At 39.6% G+C, this 22,965-nt stretch overlaps 1 protein-coding gene across 6 annotated transcripts in view; it reads left to right on the forward strand.

The window, feature by feature from the left end:
- CEP350 (centrosomal protein 350) overlaps positions 1–22,965 on the forward strand; it is a 71,922-nt gene that overhangs the window by 9,528 nt on the left and 39,429 nt on the right. For 5 of the 6 annotated variants that reach the window (XM_030953052.1, XM_030953051.1, XM_030953057.1 and 2 more), the window contains exons 2-15: positions 3,156–3,241; positions 4,853–4,896; positions 5,803–5,917; positions 6,521–6,653; positions 7,659–8,245; positions 8,754–8,864; positions 11,278–11,391; positions 14,645–14,788; positions 15,580–16,235; positions 16,584–16,705; positions 17,935–18,986; positions 19,605–19,758; positions 20,778–20,932; positions 21,839–22,028. In XM_030953052.1, coding sequence (XP_030808912.1) covers positions 3,169–3,241; positions 4,853–4,896; positions 5,803–5,917; positions 6,521–6,653; positions 7,659–8,245; positions 8,754–8,864; positions 11,278–11,391; positions 14,645–14,788; positions 15,580–16,235; positions 16,584–16,705; positions 17,935–18,986; positions 19,605–19,758; positions 20,778–20,932; positions 21,839–22,028 — 3,650 coding nt within the window. In that variant the 5' untranslated portion in view covers positions 3,156–3,168. The remainder of the gene's footprint in view (positions 1–3,155; positions 3,242–4,852; positions 4,897–5,802; positions 5,918–6,520; positions 6,654–7,658; positions 8,246–8,753; positions 8,865–11,277; positions 11,392–14,644; positions 14,789–15,579; positions 16,236–16,583; positions 16,706–17,934; positions 18,987–19,604; positions 19,759–20,777; positions 20,933–21,838; positions 22,029–22,965) is intronic. The other variant, XM_030953054.1, reaches the window with a different exon arrangement.

Genomic DNA, 22,965 nt, shown 5'->3' on the forward strand with positions numbered 1-22,965 from the left:
TGGGATGTCTGTGTCTCCCAGGGAGCAATCCAATAACCATCAGATTAGTTCTGTTGATTCTGCAGTCTTCCACCTTTTTTCCAACAATCTTAAGATTCTCAAAGCCTTATCCAGCCTGCAGATAACCTTGTGCCATCAGTACTGTCTTCTCAGAAGTTCTTTGGCATTTCATCTTTTGAGCTCAGTCTCTGTAAGGTCAGTATTAAATAGAGATGGTGATTTAGTTTAGCAGAACAAGATGTCTTTGAAGCAATCATTTCAGAATGATTTTAGTTTTTATGTATTTTATCTAAAAGTTATTTATGGGACTTCAAGACAACTCCTGTATTGATTGAAAAGATATAATTTTTTCCTTAGTATTATTCTCTGATCAATATTCATTTAACTCTGTTTTAGTGATTAACTGGTCTATTACCCTGCATGCAAGTCCTTTAAACAGACACGGGAACTGTCTGGATTTATTTATTTTTTATTCCCCATCCCTTTTTGTACTCTTGGTAACGTTAAAGAATCTTCTCTGTCTGGTTGAACTTCATGCAGAGGCAGGGTATTGCATTGTACAAGTGTTTGGGTTTTTTTTTAATAGAGTGCTGCTTATTCATGTCAGCTGTAACAATAGAGAGAAGTTATTTTAGAAATACATAGGAATTCAAAGTTTATGGAAATCAACATAATTTATTTGTATGTAGGCTTTGAAAAGCTCATAAATTTCTCCCACCCTTCCAAAGGATTGGGAGAGGGAGACCTAAACCCCAAACCCTCAGAGTTATGATTACATCAGGACTGGAAATTGCTGCAGTGTTGCCTTCCTGAAACTGTAGACAGCTCCAGAGTGCTCGGTTCTGACATGGCTTTTGTTTCAATCAGCAGCAGCCTGAGTTTAGCAGAACTGCTCAGTGAATCTCAGGGGCTGCTCTGAAGCCAGTGAGGCTCAAACTTTACACTTGGAGCTGGTACTGCAGCTGTGCCTTAGGATGAGTACAGCAAGATGCTTTCTGATTTCTTCCCAGCTTGGAGGAGAGATTGAATGGCCTTTTCCTGAGGGGCATTGGAGGCTTTTGAAGGCGTTGAGATAGAATTATTGACCACGGTGATCCTCAGCACACACCTGTGGGAATAACTCAGTGTCTCTTACACCGTGTATGGAGTGCACTATATAAGGTGTTCTCTGAAGTGTTTCACTGTCTGAATGAGTTCTGTTCAGCTCAGGCAAAGCACTGGCAGTTTAGAGTGTCAGGATGAAAGCTATTAACAAGCAATTTCAGATTGTTTAATCTGGTACTTTTCATATAGATACATAGAGTGTGTTACAAGTCTACATTTGCATGGCTTCCTAAAATAAACCAGATATATATTTGTACATGTGAAATAAAGAGAACAATTATAGTCCCTGATTAAGTTTTCTTATCTATACTAATAATTCTAATGATAAGAATAAATCCCAAGCAATTACGTGAGGATGGATACTTAATCCTTTAATAGATGTTTGCTTGTACAGAAGTTATCCAATTAAATTTACATATTGAGTAGGTTTTGTTACAAGAGTGTTTGGGCAAGAAACTGATACTGGTATGATACAGTATTTTCAGCAGTTCTCTATGGAAAATTCCCTCGTTTTTATTAATATTTATTTTCTGCATTTCTAGCTCAACAGCTCTTTTCCTCAGTGATGGAGAGGATGAGCTGGATGATTTCCAGGGCAGGGCAGTGCTGTGATTTACAGCATGAATGATGTGAGGCACAAAGTGCTGTTCTGCATGAATGAGCTCTTCAGCACCTGTCCTAGAAGCTGAATTTTCTAACTACTCTTGGCTTAATGCCCATAACTATTGGATACTTAGAAATACACCCACCCTTCCTTTCTAGAATTTCTGAATTATTGTGGACTTGTGTTTTTGTACCTACATATGTAAGCTTCCATGCCTTTTCCTTACTCTTTCATACATTCTTTCCTTACTCTTTCAAACACTTACTTGACCTCATCAGAGAAAGTCGTTACTAAAGGTCTTTTGGAGACCTGTGGTTTTTTTATTGATAGTTTTTTTCCTGGGGCATAAGAACAGATTTTTGGGATAACTTACTGCTATAAATACAGGATATATGACTAAATGTAAGACCAAACTTTACTGCTGGTCGCTGTGAGTATCCTTAAAACCACATATGATAAAAATCCTTATCACAAAATATATGGGCAAAAATCTGTTTCAGGAAGTAGTACATAGTGTTAATTTTGGTCTGCTTTTACCAGAAGATTGATCTTTATATTTGATTGCTTTTTTATGTGGCACAGTGTTGAGAAGAGCAAAAGAAATTTTCAGTAATTAAAAAATAAGGGAAATTACATCTGGGAGTTCATGAAAGAAGAGAGAGGAGAATGTGCTTTTATGACTCCTTCAGAGGTCTAGAACTTCCTGTTGGATTTCTGTGGTCACCTGATTGTTTCTTTCCATAACAGAAGTGTTGTCATTGTATTATGAAGACAGCTCAGTAAGCATGTGCTGGGTTCTTTTTCTGTTGTTTGGGGTTTTTTTTTCCTTTTCTCCTTTATAAAAACTGCTTTGGTGGTAGTGGCTGGGAGTTCACACTAATTTTAGATTCACTGTGAGTCTTAACTTCAAAGTTCACAGGAAAACAATGGTGGCACAAGCCTTGTCTTTTTTCCTGGCTGTGGTGTCCTGCCATGTGGTTCTGCCATGCCTTTTCCTTTTCCAGAGGTTTGGGACACATTCAGTCTGTCACTGGTGGGGTTGGGTATTTTCCCTATTTATAGGTTCATGCCATGTTGTGCTGTCTTTCTTAGGCCTGTGTGTGCAGTATTCCAGTGTGGACTTCTTCAGACTTGCTGCAGTACTTGTTACTCTGATCTAAATTGCATCGACCTCTAGGCCTCCTTTTATCAAGTTAATGTTTCTTGATGACAGGGAACAAAATCAAACCCTTCTTTATCCATGGAATTACGTGGTTTCTGCAGGAAGCTGTGACCACATCTGTGATTTCATGCTGATTATCTGACCTTGTTCATGATGAAGGTTTGAAGTCATCAGATGAGGTAGACATTCATCATAATGATCAAGGTTATGTTCTCTTTAGACCAAGACAGATTTGCTTTTACTTTATCCCTCTTTGATTCTTACAGGACTTTTTTTTTTTTTTAGGTAAATTGACACGATGTGGAGCAGCAAGTCTAATGAGGTGCCTCTACAAAATCTGAGGCATAACCAAAGCAAGGATTCTACCAGAGGTGAAGGTTTTCTCTGTTCTGCTGCCTTGTTTTGGGAGATATTTTGTCATGAGTTGTTTGAAACTTTGGGGAATTGTTCCAGAAAGCATTCTTCTGCCTCAGATTGGGAGTAAGAGCATGTGTTCTGTGGCTTCCTTTTTGCAGATAGCAGTTTTGTACTCTGATCTCTGGAGTATTTGCTGATCTGCATTAGCAGTTGCCAGCCTGGGATATGGTTGCCAAGATGGCACGGAGACAGATTTTTTTTTAAGTGCTGTAGAGGAGGAGCAGTGCAGGAGCAGAAATTGGGAACTGTTGGTTCTTGAAGGAAGTGAGGAAGAGCCTCTGACAGTTGCTCAGTTCCAGAGTGGTGAAGACATTTGAATAGCAACAATGCATCTCTGCTAGGATGACTTTTACAGCACTTTTGTCTCCCTTAGTTGGAGAAATTGTTTAGCCTTTTACTGTTATGATTACTTTAATTTAGGAAAGGAGGGGGCAGAAAAATTTTAAAATGACAGTACTTCCCTGAAAAAATCTTCCCAGAAAGGAAGGTCTCATCTGTAGAGCAACTGAGTCGCGTGCTAAGCCTGTGGTTCGAGATCGATCATATGATCTCCAGTGTGACAAAACTGGACTCCAGAAGTTGTTTTGAAAGCAGAGGAAGATTATTATTTTATCTGTAAGAGAACATTATTGCTGATTATTTCCTGTGATATGTCCAGTTTCTTTTAAAATTGCCTACTTTTTGAAGCTGTTGTGTTCTGTGCACAAGCACCATCTCTAGAAGTCAAAGCAAAGTTGTTTCTGTGCTGCTTCCCTAACCCTTTTCCTTTGTGGTGTTGTATTTTGCCTGAAATGAAATTGGCAGGTTTTTTACTATAAGGAAGAGATTATTTCTTTCAGCTGTTACTACTACTCTCCATGGTTCTGACATAAGGATGTTGTGTTTTATAAACCATTAGATTGTAAGAACCATTAGAAAACAAAAGAGGGGAACTGAGGAAGGTAAATATTTATAGAGGAAAACACTACTACATCCTCCTGAGCTCAATTGCTTATGGAGTAGGTGCTGTCTGTTTAGATTAAAAGGCTTGGGTTAGTACCCGCTGCTTGTTCACAAACATTATTTCTGTTTTGTTTGTAGGGTGTACAGTTCAGAAAGATTACTGTTCATAATTCTGCCGTTCGGAGCTGGGGTTTTGAGTAGAGTCTTTCAGTGACCATGTATTCATGCTTGGTTTACTGAAGAAGAAAATGGAAAGGGGAAAAAAAAGGTAGTTAAACTGTAGTATAGTAGAAAAATATAAAGTATTTTTGTTGGGGTAGATAACCAGCTTCATTTTATCTTCTAAACATCTTCTATTATATGTGGTGGATTTGATTTCAGGGGTCATCATGCATTCATCCTAATTTAGTAAACTCATAATATATTACATTAAATGCTTTATAACTTTGCTAAGATGAGCCTTGACTGATAACAGTCTTTCATGGAGGAAATTTACAGGTGGGAACTGTGTTGTGAAAATAACTTGATTAACAAGAGAATTAAAATTGTTTTGAAGCAACATTTTATTTCATTGTTTTTCATGTACTAATGAGAAATTAATTTCTTTGTTTCTGCCCTGGAAGATCTAACTGCAGCATGGGCTTCTATTTCTCAGACTAAGGCTGCTGTAAGTACATTTTTTAACTTTCTTTTTTGTTCCTTTGGGATTGTTTGGTTTGGGTTTTTTTACTCATTTTCAAATCAGTTAGTGGCTACAAAAGCTTTTACCAAAATATTTTACTCACTGATTGTCTCTTCAACAAGTTGTGAATAGCACAAAGCCATTGGAGAATGTAAATGTTGAACATTGCTTTATCTTGGAAAAAGTTTTCTGCACACAAGGAGAAGCTTTTGTCACAGCAAGCTTAATACCTTTTTATTTAACAAAGTGGTGATGTCACATTTTTCTGAAAACTTGGAAAAATACCTCTCCTCTGCTTACTCAAACCAGTCAGAAACTGGGGCAACACCAGTGGATTTAATAATTTTCCATTCTGAGCATGGCAGTTGCTGTATTTCTGTGGGAATTAACTTAGGTGCATAAGATGATGTAGTAGTGTCTAAGATCTGACTTCACTGAGGCCAAGCAGTTTGGGTTTGCATGGAATTCAGCTCTTTCCCATAGCCATGTCCCTCTTTTTTCTCAATAGCTGAGCATCAGTTTGGGGTTTTACATGTGGAATTTGTATCATGCTCCATTTATAAGGGAGTATTACAGAATTTTTTCCAAGTGGCATTAATATTTTATTCAGGCCAAGCATTAAGTCTCTGAATGGCATGTTATTATTTTTTTCAAAACAGCCTATTTAAGGGAACAAAACTATGCAACAAACCTAATTTAGATAATCTTATTAAACAAAACTTAATAGTAGTTTCTGGCCATAAGACCATACAGTTTTGCAACATCAGCATTGTGAAGTTGCTCTTGCCTGCAATTTGACTCGTTGTGAAAAATGAAAAACTTGGGGGGAAATAAAAATATAGCTTAAAAATAGAAAACAATGTTCCAATTTGCATTATCTTCCAATTCTAGCTACGTCATATAGAGAACAAATTGGAAATAGCTCCCACCAGCACGGCTGTGTTCGATTCAGTCATGGATGCCAAGAAGCCCTCTGCTAGTACCAGCAGGAAGAGCAGCAGGAAGGGTATGTATTATTGAGGAGAGAACGTGTAAGGCAGCATAAAGCCACTGCATTCTGGGAAAGCTTGGGTCCTCCCTGCCCCCAGCTTGTCTCCTGCCTGTGGTCTTTATTCCTGAGACTCTGTTTGCCCAGAAGAAACTGATGTTTCCTTCCCTGAGCTTAGGAAGGAGAGTATTCTATCCCAGTCTGTTGGTTAGAGGGGGTGACAGGACCCATGCAGTGCTTATCCCACTCTGACAGGAAATTTGCTAAATTTCTGTTATCTGACTGAAGGAGAGCATTTGCTTCTAGGAAATAAGCCCTCATTTAATATACTAAGAGCGTTCTGGTAGTGTGCTACTGAAGAACAGACAGATCGACCTCTAGTGGCAACACAGCCAACTTCAAAGATTTAATTACTTATAATTAATCTTTAAACATTATTATCTCTCTTTAAGTATGGTCATTGTTTCAAGCACTTACTGCCTTGCTCCTGGTTGTTGAAATCAGTTTGTTGAAAGAGAGAGCTGCTCAAACCCAAGAAGGACTATGTCAATGATTCAGCCCCAGGAGCTTTCTCTTTCTGGAGAGGTAGATACATAGAGCGTTCTTTGTTTTCTGCTTCAGGTTCCCGGTCCTCCAGCCAAAACAAATCAAGCAAGGAGAAGTCCTCACGCAGCCCTCTTCGAGCAACCACTCTGGAAAGCAATGTGAAAAAATGCAGTCGTGTGGAATTTCGTGAGCCATTGGCTTCATACAGGTTAGTGCTGGGACAGCTGACTATCGAAGAAAAACGTGCTAAGATCAGATTTAAGCTAACAGTGATGTTTTTGACACCTCCTCAAAAACTGGTTTGCTTCCTCCCATCACCTGCCCACGTGACAGCATGTGTTGTTGGACTTTTTAGTAAATATTACAAATTTATTTGGTGAATATGAGTTTAAAGTCAACTGTTTTGAAATGGGGCCAGGTCATCAAGTGGTAGGGCTGTGGCATTAGTGACCTGATGGGTTTGATAGGTATTTAGTTTCAGTAATAAGAACCAAAAAGACTGTTTCCTTATGCTTTTCCAGCTTTGTTTCATTAGTTCTTCAGCATATGTTCCCAAATGTGTTACCAAGACAGTGTGGAGCAAGAATAGTAGTAGTAGTACTAGAGCTAGTACTAAAGTCACATTTTTGTGAGTGTGAGAAACTCCTATAAGTACAGCTTCTCATGGAACAAAAGTGGTACAGAACACAGAAGGGGCCATAGGACACAATTATTATCCTGACATCTAAGTTTTGGTCTCTTTTTCCATTACTTGAGTCAGCTGTGAGGTGGTCCTCCTTGTTGCATGTGACAGGGGTTAATTGTCTCCTGATTTGGGTCAATGTTGTTCATTGAATAGCTCATGTACTAATTATGCTTATGTCTATACTTGTTATTTAAGGCTTTTCTCTTTTAAATTGAAGGGTGACATTACTGCTTGCTCATTTCATAGTCTTCAATATTATATATAGTTCTTTTCAGACAGACAGTGCAACAAATGAAATTTTGAACAGAAGTCTCTTTCTGTTTGATCAGACTTGCACTATTAAATATAAGGAGGTCAGACGTTAAAAGAACTTGCCTTTAAAGTGGAGCCAGAGTAGAGGAAATAATTCATTTATTTGATGAATGTGCTGATTGCTGAGTTTGAGGGTCCTACATTTGTGTTTCTGACAGTGAATTTTTCCCCCTTCTGTTACATTGGGGATTTATATAGTTCTCTGTCTTACCACAGTTCTAGCCAGCTTGAGGCCAAGCAGCTGCTGTCTAGTTTGGAGCTGAGTGAAGCAGAAGGGAAGAGTGAACTCCCAGGCTGCCTGGCACACGAGAGGGACGAGCGGGATCGGCACAGCAGAGCCTTTGACAGCCCCTTCCCTTCTGCTGCAGACGAGACCATCGTGAGGTACCTGAATGACCGACCCACAATCAACGCCTTGCAGAGTAATGAGCCATTTCCTAGGCTTGCAGCACTTTCCAGACTGGAAGAAGAAAAAACCAGTGGCTCCAGGGGAGATGAAAGTAGCACTAGAGCTTCTCAGAGTATCACGTCCCAGGACAGTGAACTGAAAGTGTCTTCCCCTTCTGCCACGAGTATTTGCAGTGCTCACAGGCTGGAAATCCTGAAGCAGCGGCAGCACGATGCCAAGTTGGAGAAGCTGAAGGAGAGGATCCGAAAGCAGTGGGAGCATTCTGAGGAGCTCAGTGGCAGAGGGCAGCACTTGGGGTATGCTGAGCAACCTGTCGTGGTCACTAATGTGGAGAACACAGTGACTCCCAAGGTCAGGAAGGTGACAGCTGTGCCTGCTGCTCCATCTTACAGAGGTATGGAGGTGCAGATCCCCTCCCTGCTGGGTGTATGGGATGAGGGAGCAGAGCTCAATCCACTGAGCAATGTTTCAAAGCATGGACCTGGCTCATAGCTCTCTTTGGGCAATATAAGGGTGCATGGTTTGATCACAGATCACAAGTAAGAAGAAATTCTTGCTAAATTAAAAAAGTGTGCATTCCTTTGAAATTTTTCCTGTCTCTTGTTAGAATTACTATAAAAAGAAGCTTGCTGTATTGGTGTTCACGTTGATTGCAATAATTTTTTACGGTCTCAGAGCTTATTGAAAAAGCCTTTCACATTTTTAATAATCTTTCCCTCGCCCATTCTGCTGTTTTTCAACTGCGAGCAAGTGGCAGACTGGTATATTGCTTTCTTCTAATTTAGCATTAGGAATTCACATGGTTACTTTGTTACTTGGCAGTTTCCCATCCCTTCCGCTCTAACAAAGCTGTATTTACATTTTATGGAGTTATTTTCAACTCTTGAATCTTTTACTTTCAGGTTTCAATCCTGCTGAAACAAGGATTCGCACTGCAGATGGAAAGATCTGGCATGCAGATGAGTTTCGTATTGGTCGGGAGCTTTACAGAGATATTGCACTCCAGTTAAAAGGTGAGCCACAAATAGAATTGATTAAGCCACAAAACTTTCTCTAAGAGACAGAGATACGTATTTTGTACAAGTCTACAAAGTCATGGGAACAAAAAATTGAAGGAATGAGTGTTGAATATATTGTAATTCTCTCCACGGGAGGAATAATTTACTGAACACTAAAACAACAACAAAATTAGTCCTTCTCCCAGTTCTCTCATTCAAATACTTCTAATAAAAAAACAGTACCAAAAAGAATGCCAAGTAATGGCATTTCTTTGAAACAGGAAAAAAGAAAACTCTCCATTAGAATAACTTTTGTTTAATTTTGTGGCTTTTTTATACATATTTGCATGAATGAGTACAATTTCCTGGTTAAAAGTACAAAACCCACTTTTGGTTTCTGTTTTCAAATGTACTGCTCCAAGACACAATCTTTATTCATCCTCCACTCTGAAAAACTGCAGTACCATTGGCAGCTCTTTTCTCTGGGTGAGCTGGACTAGGATGCCCAAGTGTGCTTTTTTAATTTGCTAGGCTGGTACAGTAAAGTGCTGTGAGCTTGAATTGCCTCTGACTGACTGAGCTGGGAGAGGGGGAAGAGATCAGGTGAATAAAATGGAAGGGAATGGAAAATAAAAACCCCAGAGAACCTCTAGTTTTGCAGTAAGAGCTTACTTATTCAGAATAACTTTTCTCTTTGCTCAAAACATTTAAGACTGAAGGAAAATGTGTTGGGATTTAAATCTGTAGGTATCTGTGTAGTAATAAACCAATTTGTCTTTTTTCCTTGTACAACTTGATAAGTTACCAAGGACTTTTTATGGAATCACTCATAAAAAATAGTTCAGAAAGAAGAGATGCTCCTTTCCAGTAAAATTATTTGGCAAATATTTTTGCACTGTTCAGATCAGTCTGTGAAATTAATGCTAAATTTCCACAGACATTTAATCTACACTAACTTTTTTTTTAATTTTGGCAAGCATAACAAGCTGTTTATAGAAATTCAGGGTTTTTTTGAAAGCTTTGTTGAAGAGATCCAATTAAAAGGCATTTGGATCATGTGTCCAGTGCCTACAAAAGGAAGGAGCTGTGTGTGTGTTGATCCACACTTCTGTCCTGATGCCATGTGTAGAACAGCTGTTGTGGAACATGTCTCCTTTCTGAGCTGAAAAGATTATACTGAATATCTGATTGCTAGTAAACAAATGCTGGTGCTACACATAATATGTACTGTAAATTTATTTTTAGATTGTCAGATTATCTACCCATGTGTTACTTCTGTATTAAATTTACACCATGTGGTGTTTTGGGTGTGTAGAGTCAGTTGTATCAGAACTGTTCTTTGCTCTCTAGTGCTGAAATAATCTGTTATATCTCTAATATCTACAGCAGCACTCTTCTTTCCAACAAAAATATTTTTATGTATAAGCATAAACCATACAGGATGTCTTCATCTTTGTATAGCAGTTAGGCTAGAGGATATTGTATGGAATCCAAGTTTCCAGTAATTTTGTCTTAAAGATGTTCAGGATTTGCCATAGTAGAACAAAATTGCTGTAATAGGAGCAGGGTGGGAAGCAGCCTGTACTTTCCTGGAGTCAGGAAAGGGCTGTTTGTTGCTAGAAGAAGTGAGTAGGATGTTAACTTTCTGCAAATGCAATCACTGAGGGTTGTGGTACTCAGTGCATTGATTGCCTTACCTGCTCTTGTTGTCAGCCTTATAGAAAATTTGTAAGGAAAGGGTGCTAAGGGTGAGAAAGACTCCAAAAATTTCATTCTTACATCTTTGTTATATGACATCCTGTTCTGCCTCTGATGCTTCCTATGGACATCCATCAGAGAGTGGATTCACGTGAAATTAGGGGCTGTAAATGTTTACATTGGCATCTAAATAAAGCTTCAGATCTCTCCATAGAGGACGTTGCATCTTGGTATTTTTAGGTTATCTGATCCTATTTTTAATGAGGAAGAACCAAAAAACAGTGGGAACAGTGGCCACAGAGTTCCTGATGTGCTGAATGTGCTGTCATGCATTAATGTGGAAGCAGCAGCCCTTGAGTTCAGGAACTACATGTCCTTGTGGAATATTAGAGCAGTAAAATGTAGTATCTTTAGCAGAGGAGAACCAACAATTGTTTAATATAAACTGACAACATTTATTTTAGAATTGAAAACTAACTTTGTAAATATCTCTATGGCCTTGCTGTGGCTTCACTGCCTTCCAGGGCATAGGTAAACAGACCTTGATTCAAAATTCTGTGAGGATTTTAAAGTGCTGGACTGGAAGTCATCGATCTAGGTGTATAATCTGGGACAGTCAGTGAATTCTATTGTGTTTCTCTGAGTTCTGGTTTTTCAGATGCTGAAGCAAGCTTGTTATTCTATGTTCTCCCCTGTGGGATATCACTTAACAGCTTCTGTTTGTTTTTAGAGGATTCAACAGTGAAAGGAAAATCTAGTGAGAGAAACAAAGAGAAGAAATCTACAAGACCAGTGCGGAAAGTGCAAAAACTGGCACGATTGTCAAGTCCAGAGTCCAAACAAGGTGACTATTTCTGCTGTGGAGGGAGGATTGTTACATGTCCTTCAGAGATAAGTTTTGTCTCAAAGAAGAAAAACAAAAGTGCATTCCTTTAAAAGCCTTCTTAGATGTGCAACAGTGCTGTTGTAGTGAGTGTGTACACTGTGCTGCAGTGGGGGTTGTGTATGGTTTTGTTGTTGAGTGGTGGCTTTGTGCACTTTTGTGGTTTATTTTAATTTTTTGCCTTTCCACTTGCTGTGTGCACCTTGAGGAAACTGCTGCAGAGTGTGAATTTCTTGTGGGGAGAGGTATCCTCAGGTATCTGTCAGGGTTATGTAGACAAAAAGAAGCAGTAGCTCTGCTCTGGATCCTGTCTCTGTTTGGGCTGTGATTAGCTGGTTAAAGCCTGAGCCATGGCTCAATCAGCAGTGCTGAGACATGATCTTAAAATCAGTGCCAGTGGGACTTGCTGAAGTGCTTTCCCATCAGGTGAGGAGGGGCTGCTGTCAGTGGTGTTCTCTGGGCTGATTTCTCAGTGGGGAAGCAGAGAACAGGATGCTCCTAGTTTTTCTCTGGTTATTGTTCTTCCATGTTTCAAGTTATTGCTATTCTGCAGTTTCAGTTCTGGCTTAACCCACTCCTGGCTTTTTCAGTTGGTGAAAGAATGTAAACACACATTCCCCGAGTAGTCTTCCAAATCTTGGTATTTTAAAAGAAATGTTTATTTCTTTTACCAACTGATAACTTTTTTCCCCACTGTTGTCTGACAATTCCACTGATTATTAAATACAGTTTAATTATTTAGAGAAGATGATGCAAACAGGTTTCTCTAGAGTAGTGCCTTATAGAAGAAAATAAAGCACATGTGGAATTCTGACAGTGCTTCTTAGTTTTCCAGTAGTGTGAATCTTTGATAGTGGCAGCAAAAGAATTAGGAAGACTTGCAGATATGCTTTGTATTTGGTTTTAGTTTTCGTACAAAGTGAGTAGCTATGGCTGCAATCACACACAGAGCAATTTCTTTTCTTTAAATATATGCAAGTTTGGGCACCTTTTGAACCCTTCTTAAGGTGTTCTATTTTTCCTTATGTACAGTGACCCATAATCTGTAAACATTTTGTAGAAATAAAAATCAGCTTTAAAAATTATTACAAAGGGTTTTTAGAGAGTGAATATGTGCTTCTGCATGCTGTAAATCCTGCTTGTGAATATTTTTGGTAAGAAATACTAATACTTCAAGTGATAAGCATGGATTTACTCCCTCCTATGCTGATCAATCCCTACTTAAGGAATCACACTCAGCTGTCTTATATATTTATGACAGTTCCAAGTGAGAGAGGAGCACAGGAAAACCCCAGCAATTCTACCCTGTGCCTGAGAGCGTTGTCCAAACCCTTCTTGAGCTCCATCAGTCTTGGGACTATGACCAGTTCCCTGGGGAGTCTGTTCAGTGCCCAAACACCCTCTGAATGAAGAATCCTTTCCTAATACCCAACCTAACCCTCTCCTGACACAACTTCAGGCCATTCCCTCAGGTCCTGTCACTGGTTACTGTGGGGAGGAGATCAGTGCCTACCCCTCTGCTTTCCCTTGTGAGGAAATCCTCTCTGCCTTCAAGGGAGTCAACAGCTGTAAGCTCCAGCCCCTCCATTAAATACAAAGCCACCCCCTGTTATAATGGATTAAATCCATGGAAAATGATGGCCTGAAATCCCTGGAAGACTAGAACCAGCTCTAAGTGTCATGTCCATGCTAGTCCATCCTCCTCCAGTCATTGCAGTAGGAAACTGCTTACCATGGCCAAGGCTATGAATAGCCATGGCTCGTGTTCTGCCCCGTTGGCGTGTTTGAGTTAAACAGCTGACTGGAGATGGAAGATGACACTTTACACTGGCTCTTTAAACACACACAGAACTAATGTGAGAACAGTCAATTCTGCAGGAGAACCCCTTTGGCTGATGCCTCTCTGAAACATGTAGTGACATGTTTCAAGTGGCAGCTCTTTTATAAAATACTTGGATAATTTACAATGCAGGCGAAGAGTTCTGCTAGCAAAGGGTTGAATAACGGGCTGCAGACTTTCTAGGTTAAAATAACAACAAGAAAAGGAGTTGGAAACTGAGGACTGGGATTGCCAAAACAATTATTCTGCTGTGCTAGATTTCACTTGACATTGTTGGTATCCTGTCTTCAAAGTGCTCTTGGGGCCAGTACAGTGCCTTTTTTGTTTGGCTGTGATGATCTCATGCTGCAGTGGCTGGGTTTCTTTAGGCAAAGAACTTGGAGGTAGAGCCTGAAATGGAATTGTTAAAAATCAACTGCAAATTATATATTCAAGTTAGGTGCTTTTCTGGCAGTTAAATACCCCTGAAAGGTTTGATTAATTTACAGATTATTAATCATCTGAATTACCTAATTAAATTTTCTATTTTGTACTGTGTTTTTCTCCAAAGCACTTTTAAGGTCATTATTAAAAAAATATTAGTATTGGAAGTTAGTGTGTTGAAAGGTGAGTTGAATAAACCTATTATTTAATCTATCCAATATTAGGTAAACATGCCACCATAACTAGTTGTTATCATTTAATTATATTTAGGATGATAAAATAATCCTAGAACATTTTGATTTGGTTTCTGTCACCTGCAAGGTATTTTGTCCTTGAATTAAGTATCAACTAATAGGGTTTATTCTTAACTGTTTTCAGTGCTGGAACAGAAGTCCCAACTAGGGGACAGTGAGTTAGCATTAGTATAAAACATCTGCTGCTTGATATTTTTTAATCTTCTCACAAGACATGTATCTCACCAATTACCTGTAAAAGCCTTTAAAGTAGTTTTGAGGTTTTTTTCCCTAGAGTTTTAGCTAATATTATTTTGATAGGAAGCTTAAGGGGTTTTTATATCTCACATTTATTTTTGTTTCTCTTATTACAACAATTTAGTTGGTTTTATGTTTTTATGTCTTATTTTTCATATTTGAGTGGTGTTGAACAGCTCTAGAAATATTACCCCTGTCCCTATAAGGCTTGTTTGTATATTTTAGACCTGCATAACCCATTCTTCTTTTTAAAATCAGTTTTTGTAGGACTTTAATGGGCTGCAGTGTGTTTTGGGTGTTACACTGGGACATCAGTGTTCTGGCTGTTTGTATAACTGCAGCTGTACCACTAATGCAGAATTAAATGGTACAGAAATGATGAATGGCTGCAATGATACTTCTTTCTGATACCATGGCAAATCCTCTAGAGCTTGGCTTTTATTTATTCTTTATTTTGAAGGTGGAAACTATGTGATAAGTGCATCCTCCTGGCGGGAGGGACAAAAGCTGGTAAAAAAGATCCTGGGTCCAGCTCCCAGAATAGAACAGGACAGAAGAGCTGTATCCAGTGACAGAACAGGCCGAGAGAGAGCTGCCAAGTCTGGTAAGTTGTTCTTTTATCGCTGGACTTACTTCATTTTACTTTGTTATATAACACTGCATGTCTGCAGACTAGAACAGACTTCTGAGATAGAATGTTCTGAGATAGGAGTTTCTTATCAAAATTGCTCCTATTTTTAACCTGGAATTTGAGGGAGGTGGGGGGAAATTTTGCTCACAACATTGGCTGGGGTGCATAAGCTCTGTTCCTGGGTGCATTATGGACTTTTTTGGTGTCATAGTCCCTGCATATGGGACTTGAGGGGTAATATGTGCTGCAAGGGTGCTTGGGGTATCTGGAAAAAATGACAAGCTGCAACCAAAAACATGGACCACCTGCAATCTGTCTTTGGTTCTTGAAACCAGTAGGGAAAGGAATGGGTAGATGGCCAGATGAATTTTGAAAGTGTGCTGTGCATAATCCATAAGCTGTGGTTGAGCATCCCAGTTTAACAGGAATTGTGGTTCTTCCAGATGCAGTATAATGTCATCCATGTGCATCATAAATATTCATTGATTCCTCCACCAGCCTTTTTCAGAATTTATCCAGAATCTCAGACAGGACCAATAAGGCATGCTGGGAGCTGCTGTGCTTATGCCTGTGAGGTGGTGAGGCTGGTGAGAGTAGAAAGGGTTTGGGCTCAGTCTGAGCAAGGGCTGCCACATTCAGACTGTGACACCAGATGAAGCAAAGACGTGTTTAGAGCGAGATCTGCACTCCTCCCTCATCCTTCTTTTTGCAGCTGTTTCCCAAATTTGATTGTTACCTGACATATTTGACATCTCATTCTTCAGCAGGCTGTATTGGAAGGACAGGTTCTGATTCTAGATTGGATGTTACCCGTAAAAGCTCTTCAAGAAGTTCTGAAAGGTCAAGAAGTAAAGTTCGGTCTGAGACCAATCTGAGAAAACTGGAAGCTGCTCTTCCAGGTGATAACCAAGAAGATCATGCTTCTGTAAACAAGGACTTCCTGCCCGTGGAGATACGTGGAATTCTTGATGACCTGCAGTTGGATTCCATGAGTACAAAGCAAGAGACAGATGTGGAAAAGCAGAATCACAAATCTGTTTTGCCAACTCAAACTCTGAGGAGCCACAGTCCAACCAAAAGGAAACCAGACAAGGTAGCAGCCAGTGAGGAGCCTCAGGTGATCTCTAAGAAACGCCACTATGACAGCGATGAGGTTCGGCAGTACATCATCAGGCAGCAGGAGGAGAGGAAGAAGAAGCAGAATGAAGAGAAGAAAGCACAAAAGGAGGCAACAGAACAGAAGAACAAAAGGCTCCAAGAGCTCTACAGAAAGCAGAAGGAGGCTGTTACTAAAGTGAAGAATGTGCCTCCTCCTGAGCCTTCAGCAGCCAAACGGTTACAGGAAACCTATTCCAAACTCTTGCTGGAACGAACACTTTTAGAAGAGCCACCTCAGCAGCCTACGGTGCAGGAAACACAGGTACAGCTGATTCACTAACTTAAGGTCTTGCAGTTGTTTGCAGGAATAGGAGCTAGGTTGTTTAGGGCGATTGGGACTTGTGCTGTTCTGGTGGTTATCAGTTAAGAAAAAAGAACAAATCAAAACGTGTAGCTTTGCTTAAACAGAGTGATTTCAGTGTACAGCCTCTTTGCTAGTGGTTGCTTTTTGGCCCAGCAAGACCTACTAGAAAGTTGACTGGAAATCATCTTTCTATTTTAAAGAGAAGCTGAATTCTGCATATTAGCCCTCTCAATTGTAATCAAACAAGAGCTCCTGAACTCTGACACATTTTTGAAAATGCATTTTTCTGGTTGTCTTGATCTCTAGCCCAGACCTGGTTATCAACCATCTGGGGAATCTGACAAAGAAAACAAGGCTCAAGAGCGTCCTCCGAGTGCATCTTCCAGTAGTGACATGTCCCTTTCAGAACCGCAGCTGCCACTACTGAGGTGAGTAGATGGGGCCTTGGGGGAGAGAGGAAAGTGCTCCTGCTTTTCATCTCTGGGAGGAGCTCTTGGCTCTTGAGTTCCTGTTCCAGTGAGAGTAATTGTCTTTATGTCAATTACAGCGTTTTCCTGGCAGTAAAGAGGAAGCTGATGCAGGAAAACATATGAAAATTTTGGCTATGGCTGATTTGCCAGTGTGTAAATAGATAAAGTGAATAGTGGTTGCTGATAATGTTTTGTTGACATCAGTGGGATATGTATTTCATATTGGGACAGTCTTATTTCCTCTGCCATTGTGCAAGATCATATGAATGTATTTGTTGGTTTTTCTTACTTGATTTGCTCAGTGTTGCTGTTTGATCTATTGTCTCAGATTCAGCCATTAGTTGCTCTCTATGAAGTAACAAACACCTCTGCTTCTGCTTGAAACTAGCCTTTGCCTCTTTCTTTTCATGCAGCTTTCCCAATTTTGAATTGTTCAGTGTATTATCAAAGTTTTCTTACTGCAAGTCAAGGTGCCTGACCAAACACTTAGGTGTAAGGAACTAAAAATCCTGAAGTGTCTTGGATATCCTTAATAACCCTGTTGTGCAAGTGTCTTCATTTTTAACTACATAATGAATGTCTGCTTCTTAAATGTATACTTGCTTCAGGATCTGTACTTGACTTAGTAAGTGCAATGAGACCTGTTTCTCTTCTGGAACAGTTCAAGGAATGCCATGTACTACCATGTGTAGAATGAAATAAACAATATGGTAAATACTGTGAGTGTAAAATCATAAAGAAAAGATAAAATTACTAGTAGTGGAGGAGAGATGAGACTCACAGGACTGCATAAAGTATTCAGAGACCCTCATAATAGTTAGAAAATAAGGGTTTTTTGGGGAACTTATGAGGTGTTCTGGACATGGGCAGGTGATAAGGAAAAAAGTTTCTCCCTTTTGGAGCCAGGAAGTTTTTGGAAAAGACTGCTGACAGTGAAAAACCCCAGCTTGTTAAAACCCTGAAACAAAGAGTACACCATCAATGGCATTTCAGATTTGGGAGGTGCTGTGTTGTTTGGTTTGTTGGTTTTTTTACTAAATAACTTTGTGTTTACTGTCCTATTCCCCACCCCTCTGATTCTACCAAAAAGTATTTTGTCCTGAAATTAAATCTGTGGCAACAATGCTTTAATCTAAGACATCAATACTCGTGTAAATCATCAACTAAATGTTGGCTTTTCATTTCAGGAGCGATCTGATGGAGCCTCCATGGGTACAGCCAGACAGGTTGAGCCCAAGAGTCCAGCTCCCCCACCCACAAGCTCTCTTGGGCTCAAGTGGAGGCCCTTGTTCCCAGCACTGGAGTCTGGAGCAGATGGACCTTCTGTCAAAGGAGTGTGATGCGATGTTGGCGGGCAGGAGGAGCCATTCTGCCCCTGTGGGGTCCCTGATGCCTCAGTTGTACATGAATTCATCTGCTGCACAGGAAAACCTCTTGGTAAAACCTTCTGCCAGCCAGTATAAGAGCAAATTAGATCGCCTTGAAGCTTTGAAAGCTACAGCTGCTTCCCTTTCTAGCAGGATTGAAACTGAAGCCAAAAAGTTGGCTGGTGCTGGTATCAACTATGGTACCACGTGGAACTCAGAATTTGTGCAAGAAAACCAGGATGAGGGACGGTGGGCAAAGGCTGTGAGTCCTCCTGTGAGGGAGGAAAATGAAAATACTTTCTCAGCCAGAATTCAAAGGATGTTGGGTGCCTGCGTGTCTCATACAGCCTTTGATGACAGCCTTCCTGGGGCAGGCAACCTTAGTGAGTTCAAAAAGCTGCCTGAGACCATCAGACCTCTTACTGATGTAATCAGCCTTGGATTGAGGTCTCCTGCTGCTAACAGGCATGAAGGGATCCTGGGGCATTTATCCAAGAGGCAGATGGACTCCCCAGGGCGTGAGAACCAGGCATATCCTCTGAGCAAAGCTGTTACTCCTCACGAGTCCAGCATTGACTCCATCAGTGAAGGGCCTCTCCTGAGTGATGAAAACCTCTCAGAAGAGGAAGGAGGCCAGCAAAAGCAGCTGCCACTGAAGATGCTGGAGACATTAAAAGAGAAGGATTTTTGCATTCGGGAAAGAAATGCTTTTGAGCCCATAAAGGAGTTTCAGAAAGCAGCTGAGAGGTACTCCCCACTTTTCACTCAGACAAGTGATACACACAGCAAGGGGCCCTGGGACGAACTGGCAAAGGGAAGTCCCCACAGTGTCATCAACATCTTTGCAAAGAATTACCAACTTCATGGAAAAGGTAAAAATGGAAGCATTTCTCAAAGCTCTTGTGAATTTTCCCAGTCCTATGCTCCATGTACTTGATACTTTACAGTTAAGGAATGTGCTTTCAGAGGTCTCAAACATGAATCTGTGCAAGACATGATTTACAACTGTCTCATGCAGCATGCTCTTTTACTTTCGTTTTTTGCACATTTTTTTTCCTCTTTTTATGAGTACTTTGTCTCTACCCTGGAACTCCTCATTCTGAGGAGGAGTGTTTTCTGAGAAGTTGATTTTTGTCCTGTGGTTTTTCTCAATTCTTTTTTACCTCCATATTATTTTCTTTAAAGATGATTGCATGAAACTTTCCGCACGACGGCTCTACTCTAAAGCACAGTGGTCTTCCAGAATGTTTTGGTTGGAGTGTGTTAATGAAGTAAAGAATTTGATAATTTACCAAAAGAGGAGGACTGTGCTAGTTATGTTGTGTTAAAACTGCCATTGTGTTAAAATAGCTGTACTGCTGTTCTCCTGATGATTTTGTGTTTGAAAGGAAGTCATTGTAACTCACTGTTGAGAGCATTTAAATTCCTATTACCAATTGATGTATGTTTGTTATAATCTTTGTCTTCTCCCCTCTCTCTCCACACTTCAGTGTTTGAAGAAAGGCTGAACGGAGGCTCTGCCCTTCTGCGCCCTCTGCTCCCTGCCATGAGCCCTCCGGAGAGCGTGGCTTCTTACGAGGATGACTTTGCCTCCTCACAGGGAAGCAGCACTTTAACAGACAAGAAGATTTCACGTGACCTCAGGTACCTGTGTTAGACTTCCTAGAAAAATAAAAATGCAGAATTCAAGAGAAAATAGTTAATACAAGATTTGGTTCATAATACACTGGATATCTTTTCTGCTGTGCTGTACTATGCTAGTCAAAGTGATGAAGTACTTTCTTAGGACCTTGCAGTTAATAGAGCAGCCAACAGAGTTTAGGTGGAGTCAAGTATTCCTCTTCTAGAGTCCAGTATTCCCATTCCCTGTCTAATTTTTGCTGTTCTTTAGCCTGTACAGGTAGCTTTAGACAAGATTATTTTCCTTTGTAGTCTGGTGAAAATTAGTTCTCTGACTTGTGTGGCTGCAATAATGCTCAGTTGGGTAGTCTTGTAATTCAGAAAAAATAGAAAAGCTATTTTAAGTCTGAAAATGCCTTCAGTACTTCAAAACTTTGTGGTAAATCTGTAATTGCTTTCAGTAAGCATTTGTCAGTGCTTACTTAGTAATGGATACATAAACTGTCTGTAAGAATTTTGAAAAGCTTTTGTTCAGATTAAAATTTGAAGACTGTAGATCCTAGACTCTTATTCTTTCTGATTAAAACTTCTTTCTTCTTCTGGTATTATTTAATGTATGATGCATTGGCATCTCTTTTTTGCAAGTCTTTTGTAATCCTTTATTGAAAATTGCTCTTATTTCTGGCAGCTGATATCTGTATGCCCAGAGATTATCTGAAATGCAGTCACATGTTGAGTCATTCTTATGTTGTTCAGGTTTGGAGTCAAACAGCTCTTAAGAGTTCAGATTGGAGAGGACAGTTGTTATCCATCTTTTAGTGTTCCATATTATTGGAAGCATGTTTCAGTATGTTCAATATCATACCAAACTTCCCAATGCCTTAGCTGTCATAGTTTTTAATCTCAAAACCATTGCTTTTCTAGATGGGCTGAGTAGTGCAGTTTAGTCACCTGTCTCTAATTCAAAATGTGGTTGTTTCCTTGTGCACAGTGTAACATGAGAGCTGGAAATCCTTAATCAACAACAATGTGCTCCTTTCTAGTGTTGGTGGCAGCAGTAATTCAAGCATTCAGGAAGAAATTCTCAGTAGGAAGTCTCCCCTTGAGCCTCCCCTTGGTTCTCAGCACTCCTCTGGACCCCGGTCTGCAGCGTCTTCCCGCTCATCTGCTTCCTCCAAAAAGAGGGGGAAAAAGGAAAGTAAGTGCAACACTTGGCTCTGGAGGGTCTTTTTTTATTAAGGCTTTTCTTGTTAGGAAAATTGCAGTACTACATATCTGGAAACTGTAATCTAATACTGATAGAATGATTTATTCATTCCTCCAGTGATTCCTCCTTAGATTCTTTTTTACTCCGGTTATTCTCTAACCTTCAAATACAGTAATTTAAAGTTGAATAAGCAAGAGGTTGTTAACAGCATTGTAAAATTTCCTTTCCTAAACCAGCCTTCTAATAAACAAGTTAATTTTAATATTGTGTGGGAACTACCCTTAGATTCTGTAGTGAGAAAATGCAAGTAGGCTTCTGAGTTATGGCCATGTTTGTGAAGGTGACAGCAAATTTCTCTAAATGCCTTGTCTTTGGATCACAGTTAGTTTTCACCAGTGCACAAATTAATAAATACATTGGTTTCTGTGGTAACCTGTACATTACAAAAGCATGAAGAAACTTGAGGCTTGGTGAACCTGTAGTATATAAGCAATGGATTAAAAAAAGCTAGGTTTTAAGCCAATAGAAACATGACAAAATAGGATTAGGCATTCTAAATTATCTCTCTTCCTATTTTTTCAAAATTCTTTACCTTTCCCCCCAAAAGCTAGGCTGTATTCTGATTATTAGTAGTAAAGGATCAAATATGTATTTTCCTTATTTAAACTGATACTGTACTGGAATGAAAGCTGAGTGACTGTTTTGGCAGTGAACACAACATACAGAAGAGAATTCATTGCCAATTCTACATTTCTTGCTTGTTGGATCTATAGACTTCTAACTCAAAGGCTGCTTATATCAGGGAAAAACTTCTCAAGTCATTGTTTTGGGGCTTGTGATGGTATGGTATTCACATGTAGAACCAAACAAACTTTTGACACTACTGTTGCTCCTTAGGGTTGGACACTTTCAATGGAAGTTCTCACCACTTTTCTGTGGAAGAAGATAAAATACTGTCTGAATTGGAGAGGGGATCCCAACAGTCTAAGAAATCCTTATTGAGTAGCAGAATGTCTAATAAAGAGCATGAGCAGAACCCAGATACAGACAGCACACTGGAAAACTTGTCTGGGCACTCCCTGATGAGGTAACAGGATTGTTGTGAAACTTTATGCAAATATAATCATGCTTGGTAATAGCCATGTCTTTGGATGTGCAAAAGGGAAGTAACAGAAATGGTCAAATGTTAGTAGGATGTGCATGCAGAAAACATGTCTTCTCTGTATTTTAAATATGAAACCTGGTGTCCTGTCATGTTCAGTACCTTAAGCATTGAAATACAGTTTTTGTTTCCCTCTTCGAGAAAAGGTCAGTTAGGAATGTGTCAAGGTTTATTCAACCTGTGCAGTCACTTTTCTTTTTTCAGTAAATACACAGACAATTTTGGCTCTACTTGTGTTCAGCTAATACTCACAAAGCCTGTCCAGCTCTGTGAGTTGATGCCTTTTCAGAGATTAACCCATCCTTGGAAAAGAGTGTATTAAAAAAAGAAGCAAACATGTTTTCTGTTGCAACCTCTTTTTGTCTAGCTGAAAATGCAGTTTTTCTGCTAATTGTCCAGTGAATATGGTTATGAAACACTCAGTTTTCACTGCACTTTTTTCTAAAAAGCATCAAACAATTTGCATGATCTCTCTTTTTGTGTTGGTTTAGACCAGTTCTGAGGTATTGGCTTCTATTGGTGACTGTTGCTGGCATCCAGGATTGAGTTTGAAAGGTCCTTTGACCTCCTGAGATGTGCCAAGTAAAGCAGAATCTCTTCCCAAAGGATTTAAACAGCCATTGTTAACCCTCTTCAACCTATTAAAATTGAAATAGTAAATTTAAGAAGCATCTGTATAATTTTCTCTGTTTAAAAAAGAAATGTCTTTTCTCAAAAAGTGTTATCATAGTATCTTAAGAATTGTTCAAGTTAAGTTTTGGTCTCCATTGCATTTTAGGAGAGAGATCAAGACTCAGGGCAGTGGCTTGTCACAATCAGTTGCATCCATGTGCAGATAGTAAATTGTTCACTTTTTAAAATG

This window comes from Camarhynchus parvulus, chromosome 8, assembly GCF_901933205.1.
Source record: "Camarhynchus parvulus chromosome 8, STF_HiC, whole genome shotgun sequence".
NCBI classification, from domain to species: Eukaryota; Metazoa; Chordata; class Aves; order Passeriformes; family Thraupidae; genus Camarhynchus; species Camarhynchus parvulus.